The 13,666-nt window shown below is 33.5% G+C and overlaps 1 protein-coding gene across 1 annotated transcript; it reads left to right on the top strand.

Moving 5' to 3' along the window:
- The first annotated feature begins 8,741 nt into the window (after positions 1-8,741).
- On the top strand, positions 8,742-9,686 carry LOC309822154 (ras-related C3 botulinum toxin substrate 1-like). The gene has a single exon (XM_082653862.1). The coding sequence runs from the start codon at positions 8,872-8,874 to the stop codon at positions 9,448-9,450; it is 579 nt and encodes a 192-aa protein (XP_082509988.1). The 5' UTR covers positions 8,742-8,871; the 3' UTR covers positions 9,451-9,686.
- The last annotated feature ends 3,980 nt before the right edge of the window (positions 9,687-13,666 follow it).

Raw genomic sequence — 13,666 nt, 5'->3', positions numbered from 1 at the left:
TAAAGATATATATAATAGATTTATATATATATGTCATATGTGATATGATATATACCATTCAGAATAACAATAAAAGTAGGATCTATGCACTAAGCTCTACAATTAAGAAATAGAATATTACTAGTGTCTTTGAGGAACACTTTGAACACATCCTCAATGCATAACTCTCCCTACAGGTAGTCATCATTGTTTTTTTTTTTCTTTACAGTTTTATCATGAATGTAAATATACCACAAAAGATATAGGGCTTAATGGCAAAAAAAATAATTTTATATAAATTGAGTTGTATTATATGTATTTCTCTGAAACTTTCTTTTTTTCAAAGTTTCATTGGTGAGATTCATTATGTTTATGGGTATGTATGATATTGTGGTTTATAATGAGAAATATAGATTTTGTCTTCTACCTGGTTCCTGGCATAGAGATCCAAAAACACTTAGAACTTCCTAAGTGATGAGAGCATAATAAAAGTTCCTTTGTTATATTAATGAGGTGACTTTTGGAAATCCCCTGAAGATGGGAGGCTATTTTCCAGGGGAACCAACTATGATTAAAGGATTGGAACTTTTAGTTCATACCTCCCAACCTCTGGGAAGGACAGAGGCTGGAGGTTGAATGAGTCACCAATGACCAATGATGTAATTTATCATGTCTCTGTAATGGAATCTCCATTAAAAAAAACAAAAGGAGGGGGTTGGGAGAGCTTCCAATTTGGTGGGCCAACAAGAATATATCCACATGCTGATGCCAAACTCCTCAGGGACAGAAGATCCTGTGGTCAGGACCTCTCACTATGTATTTCTTCATCTGGCTGTTTATTCTTATCCTTTAATATCCTTTGTAATAAACTGTAATTTAGTAAGTAAACTAGCTCCTCGAGTTCTGTGAGCAGCTCTAGCAAATTGAGCCCTTGAAAGGGTTGTGAGAACCTTCAATTTATAGCCAGTTGGTCAGAAGCACAGGTAACAACCTGGACATGGTGTCTGAAGTGCGGACAGTATTGTGGGGCTAAGACCTTCACTTGCGGGATCTGATGCTATCTCCAGGTAAACAGTGTTAGAAGTGAATGGAACTGTAAGACACACAGCTGGTGTCCAAGAATTGCTTGGTAGTTTGAAAAAAGACACACATCTTACTTTCTACTTGTTCATTTTTACTGCTTTATAACAATCCAATGTTCCAATATAGAATAATTGATTTATCTATTCTCCCATCTGTGGTTTATTATGGAACTTATTATTCAAACTTATACAACACTGCTTTTGTTCTTACTCATTCCCCTGGAGCATATATGCAAGGGTTTCCCTAGGGTGTATATTCAAAAGTGAAATCACTGACCACTAGATGATACACATATTCAGATTCATTAGGTAATACTGAGTTTATTTTCCAAAATGGATATACCAATTTATCTTGTATCCAGCAGTGTGTAGGAATTTCCACTGTTTTATTTACCTGTCAAAATTTGACAGTCATTTTTTCTTATCTGGACATTTTTAAAATGTCATTTCATTATATTTTTAATTTGCATTTCCATAATGACTAATGAGTGGATCATACTTAAATCTGCTTGCTGACCAGCTTGCTTCTATGAATTTCCTGCTTCTGCCTTTGTCACATTTTTCTATTGAGATATCTATTTTTCTTCATGATTTATAGTGATTCTTTTTCCACTATGAGCATCAGGATTCTTTTTATGATGTATTTTGAAAATATTTTCTTTTAGTTTCTTTTCATAAATAAAAGTGTTTAATTTTAATGAAATTGATTCTAATATTTCCCTTAGGTTTTTTAATTTTTTTAGATTCTTTAAGAATTTCTTATCTGCCCAAAGGTGGAAAAAAATATATTAACTTATAGTTTCTTAGATCATCTAATGATTTACTATCACAATTAATTTTGTTATCCATCTGAAATTGACTTTTTTGTTTATTTTGTGAATTAGGGATTTAATTTTATTTTTGTTTGCATATAGATAATTAATTATCAGCACTTATCTACACTATCCCACTCATACACAGATTATCATAAATGCTTTGTCTGTGGTGTAATATCAGTTTCCATAAATGAAATACTATTTCCAAGTTCTCTCTTCTGAATAATTCTGAACAATTTCTGGAATATTGACCTACGCTTGTCAGTGACGTTTGTTTAAAACTTTTTGATAAATTTGTTTTTTTGTATTAATGGAAAGACTCTTATTTTTCTCTCTCAATTGTGCCTTGGCTAATTTTGAGTTCTCACTTTTTAAAGTACATTTTACCACCAACTTGTAATTTCCATTATGAAAAATGTTAGATTTTTTTCATTGAAATTTTACTCAATAGTTAAATTGGGGGCAAATGAATCTCTTTTTATATTAAATATTTCTAACTTTGAATATTATATATCTCTACCTTTACAAAAGACTTTGTTAAAGTTTCAAAATTTATAATTTTCTCACAATTATCTTGCAACTGTAATTGGATCTTGGTTTAAATAATGCCATTTAACTTTGTTGTTGGTATTTTCTAAATAGCAATCATACCATGAGCAAGTAATAAGAGTTGTATTTCTTCTTTTTAATCTATATATTTGCTACTTATTTCTTGCCCTACTATGCTGATTAGGTCATCCAGGATGACATTGAAAAAGTAGGAAGTTTGGGGCTAAAGAAAACAAATAGCTAGAAAAAAAAAGACAGAAAAATGTATAGACAAATAATTAATTTCAATACAATTTTGAATATTGAAATTAAAATTTAAGTGTTATAAAATTTAGACATTATTTTAAAAAATGTTGAGTGGAGAAATAAACTTCTAGATCACTTCAAGAAACATAAAGAAGATCGAGAGAAAGAGATTCAGTTGAATCACAATAAATTTTTTTCTAGTTTTCAAAAGGAAATTAATAATGTATATCAATTTTCAAGATTAATATAATAATGTAAGTGCCAACATCCAATTAAATATTGTAAAGATAGCTAGCAGATATTTAAAATGTCATGGATGTTACTCCTTTGTCTCTACTTATCACAGATAGTTATAATTATTGGGACAACACTGGTGTAGGGGAAAGGTTTGATAAAGGAAATATATTTTTAAATTATATACTTTTCTATTATTTCAAACTTTTAAAAATAGAATATTTTATGTGTGGTAGAAGAAAATAAATTTGATAAAAGTAATGGGCTTTTTTCATGCTAAGTATAGTTCATATACTTACAAATTTGAAGAAATAAATATTATTTATGATACCTGAATTGACTGACACTTTTTCTATGCTTCCATTAAATTGTCCAAATATTTTTTTTTCCTGAAATTATACATTAATCCCATTCTTTATCACTTTTCAATTGAACTTTATATTTGTGCTCAACAGAATATCACAAGCACAGTTTGGTCTAGAGCTATCAAAATACTTCTTCTGAGTCCATTTAAAAAATGAAAATTATTGAAACCAACCTCATACCTACTGAATCAACATCACTGGGAATAGCATCCAGAAATATTAACAGTGTCCTAGGTGTTCTTGATATGTATTATATTTTGAGAACCATTGCTCTTACCCTAGAGTGCACATTGGATTTTTCTCCCTACTTTCACTAAATACTACTAAGACATAGCTTCTGAGATTTTAATGTAGTAGCCCTGTGATGATAACTGAACATAGATATAGATAGGTAGATAGATAGATAGATAGATAGATAGGTGGATATATAGATATCTTTGAAGAGTTATCCAAGTAGTTTTGTTGCTTATCCTTTACTGTATAGAACATGTAGTGGACATGAATTTGACTAACATCCCAACATATCTTTTAACAATCTGGTTACATTTTGTTAGTTTCCTATATAATGAGTCCTATCTTTACAAACTAGGACTTAAAATAACAATACAGCAACAAACAGACATATATTTCCCAGGTGCTTTTGCAAACACATAGACTAAGTCTCACTAATTAGACTCACCCAGCTAAGATTAATGAGGAAATAAACAGCATGTGGAGATATCACAGTTTGGTGGGGGGAGGTAAGAGCAATTTGGATAAGTTCTTTAAAAATTAGAGACCAAATATTTGGCTGAGAAGTATAATATCTAGAAAAATTAAGATTATCCAACGACCACTTTTATGAAGTATCATTGTTGTCAATTATCATTGTCAAATATATTCAATTAGTGATGAAGGATTGAATTGTTAAAAATGTAGGAATTTAAAATGTAGGTATTCCCCTACATTTGTTATTCACTCACATTAGAAGCTAATAACCTTAGAGATCTAGTATCAGTTTACTTGTGAGAAATATAAAATCTCTTGATATCAAGATTTAACAGGAATGTACATCAGACGCTCCATAAACCTCAATACTGTTTTTATTTGTTCTCTTCCTTTTTTCTTTTTGAACTGCAAAATATTCCACATAATTGATGTACACAGCTTGATGAGTTTGGAAAGAAGTATACACTTGTGAAACTATCACCACAATATCTGCCATGAACCTACCCATCCCCTCCAAAAGATTTCTCTCACCCTCTTATTTATTTATACAAAAATTTTAGTTTTTATTTTTAACTTAAAAACACGTAATATAAAATCTACCTTCTTAGCAAATTTTTAAGTAAACAATAGAGTGTTGTTAATTGTAGACACTATGTTATACAGTAGATCTCTAAGACTTATTCATTCTGGATAATCAAAACTTTGTACCCTTTGACATATACCTCCCTATTTTCACCTCCTTTCTAGCCTCTTGCAACCACCATTCTACTCTTTACTTTTATAAGTTTGACTACTTTAGATTTGTAATATAAGTGGTATCAAGTAGTTTTTGTCCTTCTCTTTCTTTCTCATTTTACTTAGCATAATGTCCTCCAGTTTCATCCATGTTGTCACATATAACAGTGTTTCCTTCTCTTTTAACACTGAATAATATACTGTTGTGTACATATACCACGTTTTCTTTATCCACTCATCTGTTGATGAACATTTAGGTTGCTTCCATATTTTAGCTATTGTAAATAATGTTGCAATGAGCATGAAAGTGCAGTGATCTCTTCGAAATTTTGATTTCATTTCCTCTGGATATATAGCAAGATGTGTGATTGTTGGATTATATGGTAGTTCTATTTTTAATTTTTGAGGAATCTCCATATTGTTTTCCATAGTGGCTGTACCAATCTATATTTCCACCAAATGTGCACAAGGATTCTCATCTCCACACCTTTGCCAACATTTGTTATCTTTTTTTTTAATAAAAGCCATCCTAATGGATATGAGGTGCTATCTCATTGTGGTTTTGATATGCATTTCCCTAGTTATTAGTGATGTTTATTACCTTGTTTTATATCTGATGGCATTTTACAAGTCTTCTTTGGAATAATGGCTACTCAATTTCTTTGTCCATTTTTTTTTATTTGGGTAATTTCTTTTTCTGTTGAATTGCTCTTGACCTTTGTGACATAATAGGAGTGTATATCAAATACTCCATGAATCTCACTACTGATGTCTATTTCTTATAGCAAAGACAATATGCAATTTCCTTCTCTAAAAAGGAATAAATCAGAATTTCTTCCAGGTTGCTTGTGAGACTACTGAATACGTTTTTTTGAAAAAATCCTCTTATTTAAACTAATTTATATCAAATTTAGTATATGCATGTACAATTTTTGAGGTCAAAAGAAACATTAAAATGTATTCTTTTTAACCAAAGTAAAAAATAAAATTGGTAGATGTTGTTCTTTCCAATCATTTGAGACAGAGACTGTAGATCATAAATATTTTAAACTATTATAAAGAAAACAGAGAAATACTCAGAATAATTTTTACTCAAAATCACAAAGCTATCTTCTTTTAAAATTACTTTAGAAGAAACTGTTGAAGGGAATGGAGAGCATCAAAACAAAGTGAATACATAAAGCCAGGACCATTCTTTTCATAAGGATTTAAAAGTTAAAATATTTTGATTCATAAAAAAGAAATTATTTATTACATAAATAGGTTAAAATAGTGATGATTGTGCAGGTACAATATATTATGGATCAAGATTATATACATCTAGATACTGAAAAATATGCCTTATGTTACAGGTCTGCGTTGGCTTAACTAAGACCTAGAAATCATCTCACCTGACTGAAAAACAGATTTTGAAAACATGTAGAGAGGACAGATTCACTGACCTGTATAATCTCCATAATTTCCCAGGTCATATCTGTCTTGACTCTCAGACTCCTCTAAGTAAGAACTAGAAATCAAAAAAATTTTAATTCGCTTAAATTATCCCTTATTTCATACATTCTATTTTCTTTCCATTTTTTCAGCTCTTGGCAAGATGGAAACTGTCTTAACCTGCTAGACTTTTGGCCTAAAATAGATTAGGGCATTTACCTTTTGTCTATACAAACCTGGCTAATCTAGCCACTACCCAAGCTTCAAGGAATTACAGAGCCCTCGTTTATGAAAAATATGTGATAATGTTTTGGAAAATAATACAGAGCTTGTAAAAATGATGGTTGCCACTCTTTTTTCCCGAGTCTTTTCAAATATTGTTAACATAAATGCACCCCACTCCTTCCAGATGAATTTGGACTCAGCCACAGTTCATACAATACCACATCTTGCACATTGGTACTGGGCTTGAAATCTTTGGCTTGAATCTGTTACAAACATGACTGTATCACCTTAGGTATTGGCATACTATTCTCCCTATCTTCTGGAGAGATTGAAATGTGTAACAAAAGACTTAAGTGGTAATAATAAATTTTTGAAGACAGAGTCAGAGGAAGAGTTAAATTGAATCTTTTGTGAAGATTGATGAATGAAAAGTCATAATGATTTATTGCAAGGTAGGAAGAACTTGTCCAGCTGAGGACCAATTGAGTGAATGCCTAAGGAGATGTGTAACGAATTCTTCTATAGTATATTGAACACAGGAGAAGGAAAAACAAAATTTACAAATATTTTTTGATAACTATGAGATATGATCTATGTGAGGAATTTATTTTATATATATACACATAGGTTTATCTCATGTAATACTCTGAACAACCTGTGTATTATTTGGCAGACATCATTTGAGGTCTTGAATGTCTGATAAAAACCAAACAGATAAAAATTCTAAGGGCGAAAATCAGTAAACAAGCAAAATCAACTAATATAATATACAATACATGAGAGTTTAATAAGTACTTTGGAGAAATAATAGAGAAAAAAGATAATTGATGCTTGTGTTAGTGGGACATGAAAATTTTTAAAGTGTGCTGTACTGCATACATCTATTAGCATGGATGATTAATTTTCTTCTCCTATTGTGCATCTCTGTACAATAGCATCTAGAAAGCTAAAAATTACATTTCCCAAACATCCTTGAAACTAAAATTCTGGGTACAAAAAATGGACCAATTTGGTGCATTTGGGTGAGCTTCGTAAGGGAGAAATGAGGTGAAGACCATTTCTCTGCAGAGTCTTTGCTCTTTTCTAAGGAAAAATTATGGTTACAAAGTTCTAGATTTAGTCATCAATTTCATTCCTGTGTATCAAGAGTTGTAGTGGAAGCTGAATTCTAGGAGGCATTTCTAAAATCATAGACTACAGCCTACTTCCTCAGTCTCTCAAATTGTTTTTTCTAAACTTATTTCCATGTATTAAATCCTTTTCTGAGTGTGTGTGTGGGAGGGATAAATTGGGAGATTGGGATTGACATATATGCACTACTATATATAAAATAGATAACTAATAAGAACTTGCTGTATAGCACAGGGAACTCTGCTCAACACTCTGTAATGGCCTATGTGGGAAAAGAATCTAAAAAAAAAAGAAAAAAAGAATGGATATGTTTATATGTATAACTGATTCACTAGGTTGTACAGCAGAAACTAACACAACATTGTAAATCAAATCTACTCCAGTAAAATTTTTTTTTAAATCCCTTTCTGTTTAAATATTTAAATTGGTTGTCTTGAGTACTACAGGACATTAACAAAGGCCCCACTGAGAAGATGACTTGTGATCAAAGACTATGTGGATATGTGAGAAAGAGCTCTCCAAGAAGATGGAACAACAAGGACCAAGATCCTGAAGTAAGAGAACACCTGACATATTCAACAACCAAGAGAGTCTGAGGGACCAGCAAAAAATGAGCTATATATATATATATATATATATATATATATATATATATATATATATATATATATATATATATATATATATATATATGAGATGAATGTAATTTTTCATGAAGAAGGCTAAATATTGACAAGATGTAAGTTCTTCCCAACTTGACCTATAGATTCAATACAATCCCAATCAAAATCCTAGCAAATTATTTTATGAATATTAACAAATCAGTTCTAAAGCTTATATAAAGAAGCAAAAGATCCAGTATTGGAGGAGTAGAATAAAGTTAGAGAACTGACACTACCCAACTTCAAGACTTACTATAAAGTTACAGTAATCAAGACAGTATAGTATTGGTGAAAGAGTAGAAAAATAGATCAGTGGAACAGAACAGAAAGCACAGAAATAGACCCACATAAATTTATTCCACTGATCTTTGACAAAGAACCAAAAGTGATACAATGGAGCAAAGATAGTCTTTTCTATAAATGTAACAATTGGACATGCACATATGAAAAAAAGAACAAAAACAGAATCTAGACACAGACTTTATACTCTTTACAAAAATTAACTCTGGAGTTTTCCCCAGCTTTGGGTGGTGGCTGCTGCTGGGCTCCGGCTTCACAACGGCGGAGGGCAAGGCGGCGTGGACAGTGGCCCCGGCACCCCTCGCCCCGCCACCCGCAGCCACGCGCCCGCCCGCCCGCCACGCCCCGAGCTCTCCGCTCTTCGCCTCAGTGCCCGGCCACCGCCGCTGCGGCCCAGAGAGCAGCCCAGATGCAGGCCATCAAGTGTGTGGTGGTGGGAGACGGAGCTGTAGGTAAAACTTGCCTCCTGATCAGTTATACGACCAATGCCTTTCCTGGAGAGTATATCCCCACTGTCTTTGACAATTATTCCGCCAATGTTATGGTGGATGGAAAACCGGTGAATCTGGGCTTGTGGGATACAGCTGGACAAGAAGATTATGACCGATTACGTCCCCTATCCTATCCGCAAACGGATGTATTCTTGATTTGCTTTTCTCTTGTGAGTCCTGCATCATTTGAAAATGTTCATGCAAAGTGGTACCCTGAAATGCGACACCACTGTCCCAACACTCCTATCATTCTGGTGGGGACGAAACTTGATCTGAGGGATGATAAAGACACGATTGAGAAACTGAAGGAGAAGAAGCTGACACCCATCACCTACCCGCAGGGCTTGGCCATGGCCAAGGAGATTGGTGCCGTCAAATACCTGGAGTGCTCGGCACTCACGCAACGAGGTCTTAAGATGGTGTTTGATGAAGCTATCCGGGCGGTTCTCTGCCCGCCCCCCGTCAAGAAGAGGAAGAGAAAATGCCTGCTGTTGTGAATGTCCGGGCCCCTCCCGCCTGTCCCTGTCCCCCAGGACCCTTTGTACGTTTTGCTCAAACGGTGGAGCCTTCGCACTCAATGCCAAGTTTTTGTTACAGATTAGTTTTTCCATAAAACCGTTTTGAACCAATCAGTAATTTCTAGGTTTTGTTTGTTTAAAGTGTAAGAGTTCAAACTTTCACATCCTATTAAAGTTTAGCCCTAAGATGACGAGCTTCCTTAAAGCCTTATTTCTCAAAGCCCCTATTCTTGCTCAGATTAAGAGTTGCCAAAATACCTTGTGAACTAAGTTGCATTGTTGGGCTAAGAACTCTAAGCACTAAACTGTTCAAAGACATTTGTTTGGAAGAGACTAGCTTCTGAGGCAGGAGATGCAGACGCTCGCTAATGAGTTTCAGACGCGAAGAGCAGTACAGCCTCCTTCCTGAAACGTTGCCATTTAATGCATCCTGTTTTACCAGCCCACGTTCACTACCTAACACTGTACTGTACATCATAATGAACGAGTGTAACAGCTCAGCTCTTTGGATCAATCTTTTTGATTTCGTAGTGAGATTTTTAAAACAAATTAGTGTATTAGCTTTTGTGAGATTTTGAACAGAGCTTTTACTCCCATGTTCCCTCCGATGAAGCATTCTGCTCTGGCCGTGGGTCCACTGGGTGGAGTGTGTGGAACACTTGTGATCAGAGGATGAAGACAGTATTTTAACAAAATATGGAGATTAATTTACACTACATTGTATACGTAATAATTAAACTATTAAAAGTGTCACGGGTAAACGTTTTTAAAGGTTAATTTCTGTCAAATGCAGTAGATGATGAAGAAAGGCCGGTATTATCCGTAAGTGTTTTCTTAAGCTTTTCCTTTTCCTTAAACGTGCCCATCCCTCCTGAAATTGGGCACTTAATCCATCTTTGACCTCATCATTCTCATAGTTGTTAACTTAGTAAGTGCTTTTCTTATAGAACCCCTTCTTAATGAGCAATATGCCTCCTTGTATTATAAAATCGTTCTGAATATGCATTAGAAAATTTTTTTTGTAGATTAGTAAAAGTGCATTCCTGTTTTCATGTTACCTTATCCAAAGCTAGTAAGTGCTTTCCTTGGTTTTCTAGTAACTAGGTGTAAAAATCCTATGTTGCAGCTTTACTGTTTTTAAAATACTTAGATATTCTTAAACTGTAAACCCTGCCAGATTAACGACACTGCACCTGGACTAATAACACTGACCGCCTCTTGCCTCACAGCGTACACACGCTTCCTGTCCTTGCCCTAACGATGTTCCTTGGGGTCTGTGAGGTTCTGTCAACCCTGTGCTCGTGCTAACGAAGTTCTGTACAACTTACCCACTGGCAAGAATATGAGCTTGGACCTTTCAACCACTAGAAAAAAATTTTTTTAATTGACAGTTGCAGAACTGTGGAGTGTTTTTACATTGATCTTTTACTAATGCAATTAGCAGTATGTTTTGTATGTATGACTTAATAAATCCCTGAATCATGAAAAAAATTAACTCTGAATGGACCTAAATGTAAAATGCAAAAGAATAAGACTCCTAACAGGAGAAAACCTACATGGTCTTAGGTATGGTGATGACTTGTTAGATACAACACAGATACAATCCATGAAAAGATTAATTGATAAGCTGGACTTTATTAAAATCAAAAACTGCTCTGAGAAAGACAATGTCAAGAAAATGAGAAGACAAGCCACAAACTGGGAAAATATATTTGCAAAGATACAACTGATAAAGGACAGTTATCTAAAATATATGAAACCCTTAAAACTCATCAATAAGAAAATACATGACCCATTTTAAAAAAAATGGGCCAAAGACCTTAACAAACAGCTCATCAAAGGAGAAATATAGTTGAAAAATAAGCAAATGAAAAGATGTTCCATATAATATGTCATCAGGAAAATGTAAATGAAAACAACAATAAAGTACCAGTACACACCTATTAGAATGGTAAAATCTGGAACACTGAAAAAACCAAATACTGATGAGAGTGTGAAACAAGAACACTCATTCACTGCTAGTGAGAATACAAAATGGTATAGCCACTCTCAGTTTCTTACAGTTTCTTTCTTACATACTCTTACCATACCCTCAAGCAATCCCACTCTTTCATATTTACCCAAATGAGATGAAAACTTATGTCCACACAAAAATTTGCACATGGATGTTTATAGCAGCTTTATTCATATTTGCCAAAACTTGGAAGCAACCTAGATGCTCTTCAGTAGACTAATAGATAAATAAACTGTGATACATTCAGACAATGGAATATTGTTCAGTGATAAACAAAGAACTAGTAAACCATTAAGAAGAAACTTAAATGTATATTATGAAGTAAAATATGTCAATCTTAGAAAGCTAAAAACTTTAGCTTTTATGTCCAACCATATGACATTCTGGAAAAAGCAAAACTGGAAAAGACAGTAAAAGACTGGAAAAGTCAGTAAAAATCTCAGTGGTTGCCAGGGATTGTGGGTTGAGCGTTAAATAGGGAGAACACAGAGAATATTTAAGGCAGTGAAAATACTCTATATAATACCATAACGATTAATACATGTCATTATGCATTTGTCCAAATGCATAGAATATACAACACTAAGAGTAAAACTTAAGGTAAACTTAGGATTTTGCATGATTATGATATGTCGATATAGGTTCATCAATTGTAATATATGTAAAACTGATATGGGATGTTGATATTGGAGGAGACCATCTGGGAGCATGGAGTACATTGAAAATCTCTGTAACTTTCCCTCAAATTTGCTATTTATGACCTCTCAAGGCCACATTAATAGTGTTTGCTTTTACTTGAGTGAAATGGCAAGCCATTAAAAGGATCTGTTGTGATCTTTTATATTAATAAGAATGCCTCTATACCATTGCTGTGTTGAAGAAAGACTAATGGAAGACAAAGGTGGGAGTAGGAAACTAGTGTGAAAGCTATTACTGGCATCCAAATGAGCAACACAGGTAGCTTGGGCCAAAATAATGGCAATGGGGTAGTGAGAAGTAAACAGATTCTGAACCAAAAATTGAAAGGATTAAGTGTTGTGAAACTAAGTCAAGGAAGGCTCCAAAATTTTGACTTGAGTAGTTGGGAGGAAGGAGTTTCTATCTACTGACTTGGGGAACAATATAGACAAAAGAGGTTTGTGGGAAAAGATCAGAGAAGCAGCATACTGTACATGCATTCTGGCACCTACATATTTTGTGCCAAACAAATTGCTTACAAGCTGCATAAACTTGGGTGACTTATTTAACTTCTTTATATCTCTATTTCTTCATTTATAATAGCAATGACTTCATAGACTTATTATAAGGGATAAGTCAACTAATATATGTAACGTTATTAGAGTATTTTCTGGTACATAGTAAGCATTATATAGATGACAACTGTTATTGTTATCAGGTGCTAGGCTTTGGGTATTTAAAATCTGAGATGTCTATTACACATACAATTGGAGATGTTTAATAAGAAATTGGACAATCAAATTTAGAGTTCATGGGAAAGGTCAATGATAGAGATATTAAGTTGAGCATCAATAATTGGAGGTTACAAAGTTAAGAATTTCCACCTTCAAAGAACATCTAATCAAATGCATGCAACTTTGTGCATACTGAAGTTTCACAAATACCATCTAGTCATATATTTAAAGGCACGAAACTAGAGGAAATAGCCAAAGAAACAATGGTGTGTAGAAAGACAAGTGTTTCAAACACAGATTCCTATAACACTACAATGTTAATTCAGTCAAGTTGAAAAGAAAACTCAAAGGAAACAGAAAGAAGATTATTTGCCAGTGAAATAGAAAAAAAAATGAAGAAAGTTAAGTGTACTAGAAGCCACGTGAAGAAAGTATTTCAAGAATGAGAGAGTGTTCAACTATGCAAGTGGGGCTGAAAAGTCAAATAAGATGAAGGTCATTTGGTGTCATTAATTAGAACAATTTTGGTTGAATATGTGAAAATGAAACCTAATTGGCATAGGTTCAAGAAAGAATGGAAGAAGATAAAATGGGGACAATCAGTTTAAAAATTTTTGCCATAAAATAGATAGGATGGTAGCTCATGAGGGACTTGGTGCCAAGAGAGAAGTTCTATTTTGTGTTGTTTGTTTAACAAGGGAGAAATTATAGCATATTTTTGTGTATATAAAAAATAAGCAGGAGAAGATGAAAAAGAGAATTTCTAAAG

Source organism: Grampus griseus (assembly GCF_964374135.1).
Source record: "Grampus griseus genome assembly, chromosome: 4".
Lineage (NCBI taxonomy): Eukaryota > Metazoa > Chordata > Mammalia > Artiodactyla > Delphinidae > Grampus > Grampus griseus.
The sequence above is the reverse complement of the archived record's forward strand: the minus strand, read 5'-3'. Positions and strand labels throughout refer to the sequence as shown.

Excerpts from the sequence above, each read along its gene's own strand:
- LOC309822154 (XM_082653862.1), top strand. The coding sequence starts at position 8,872 with ATGCAGGCCATCAAGTGTGTGGTGGTGGGAGACGGAGCTGTAGGTAAA.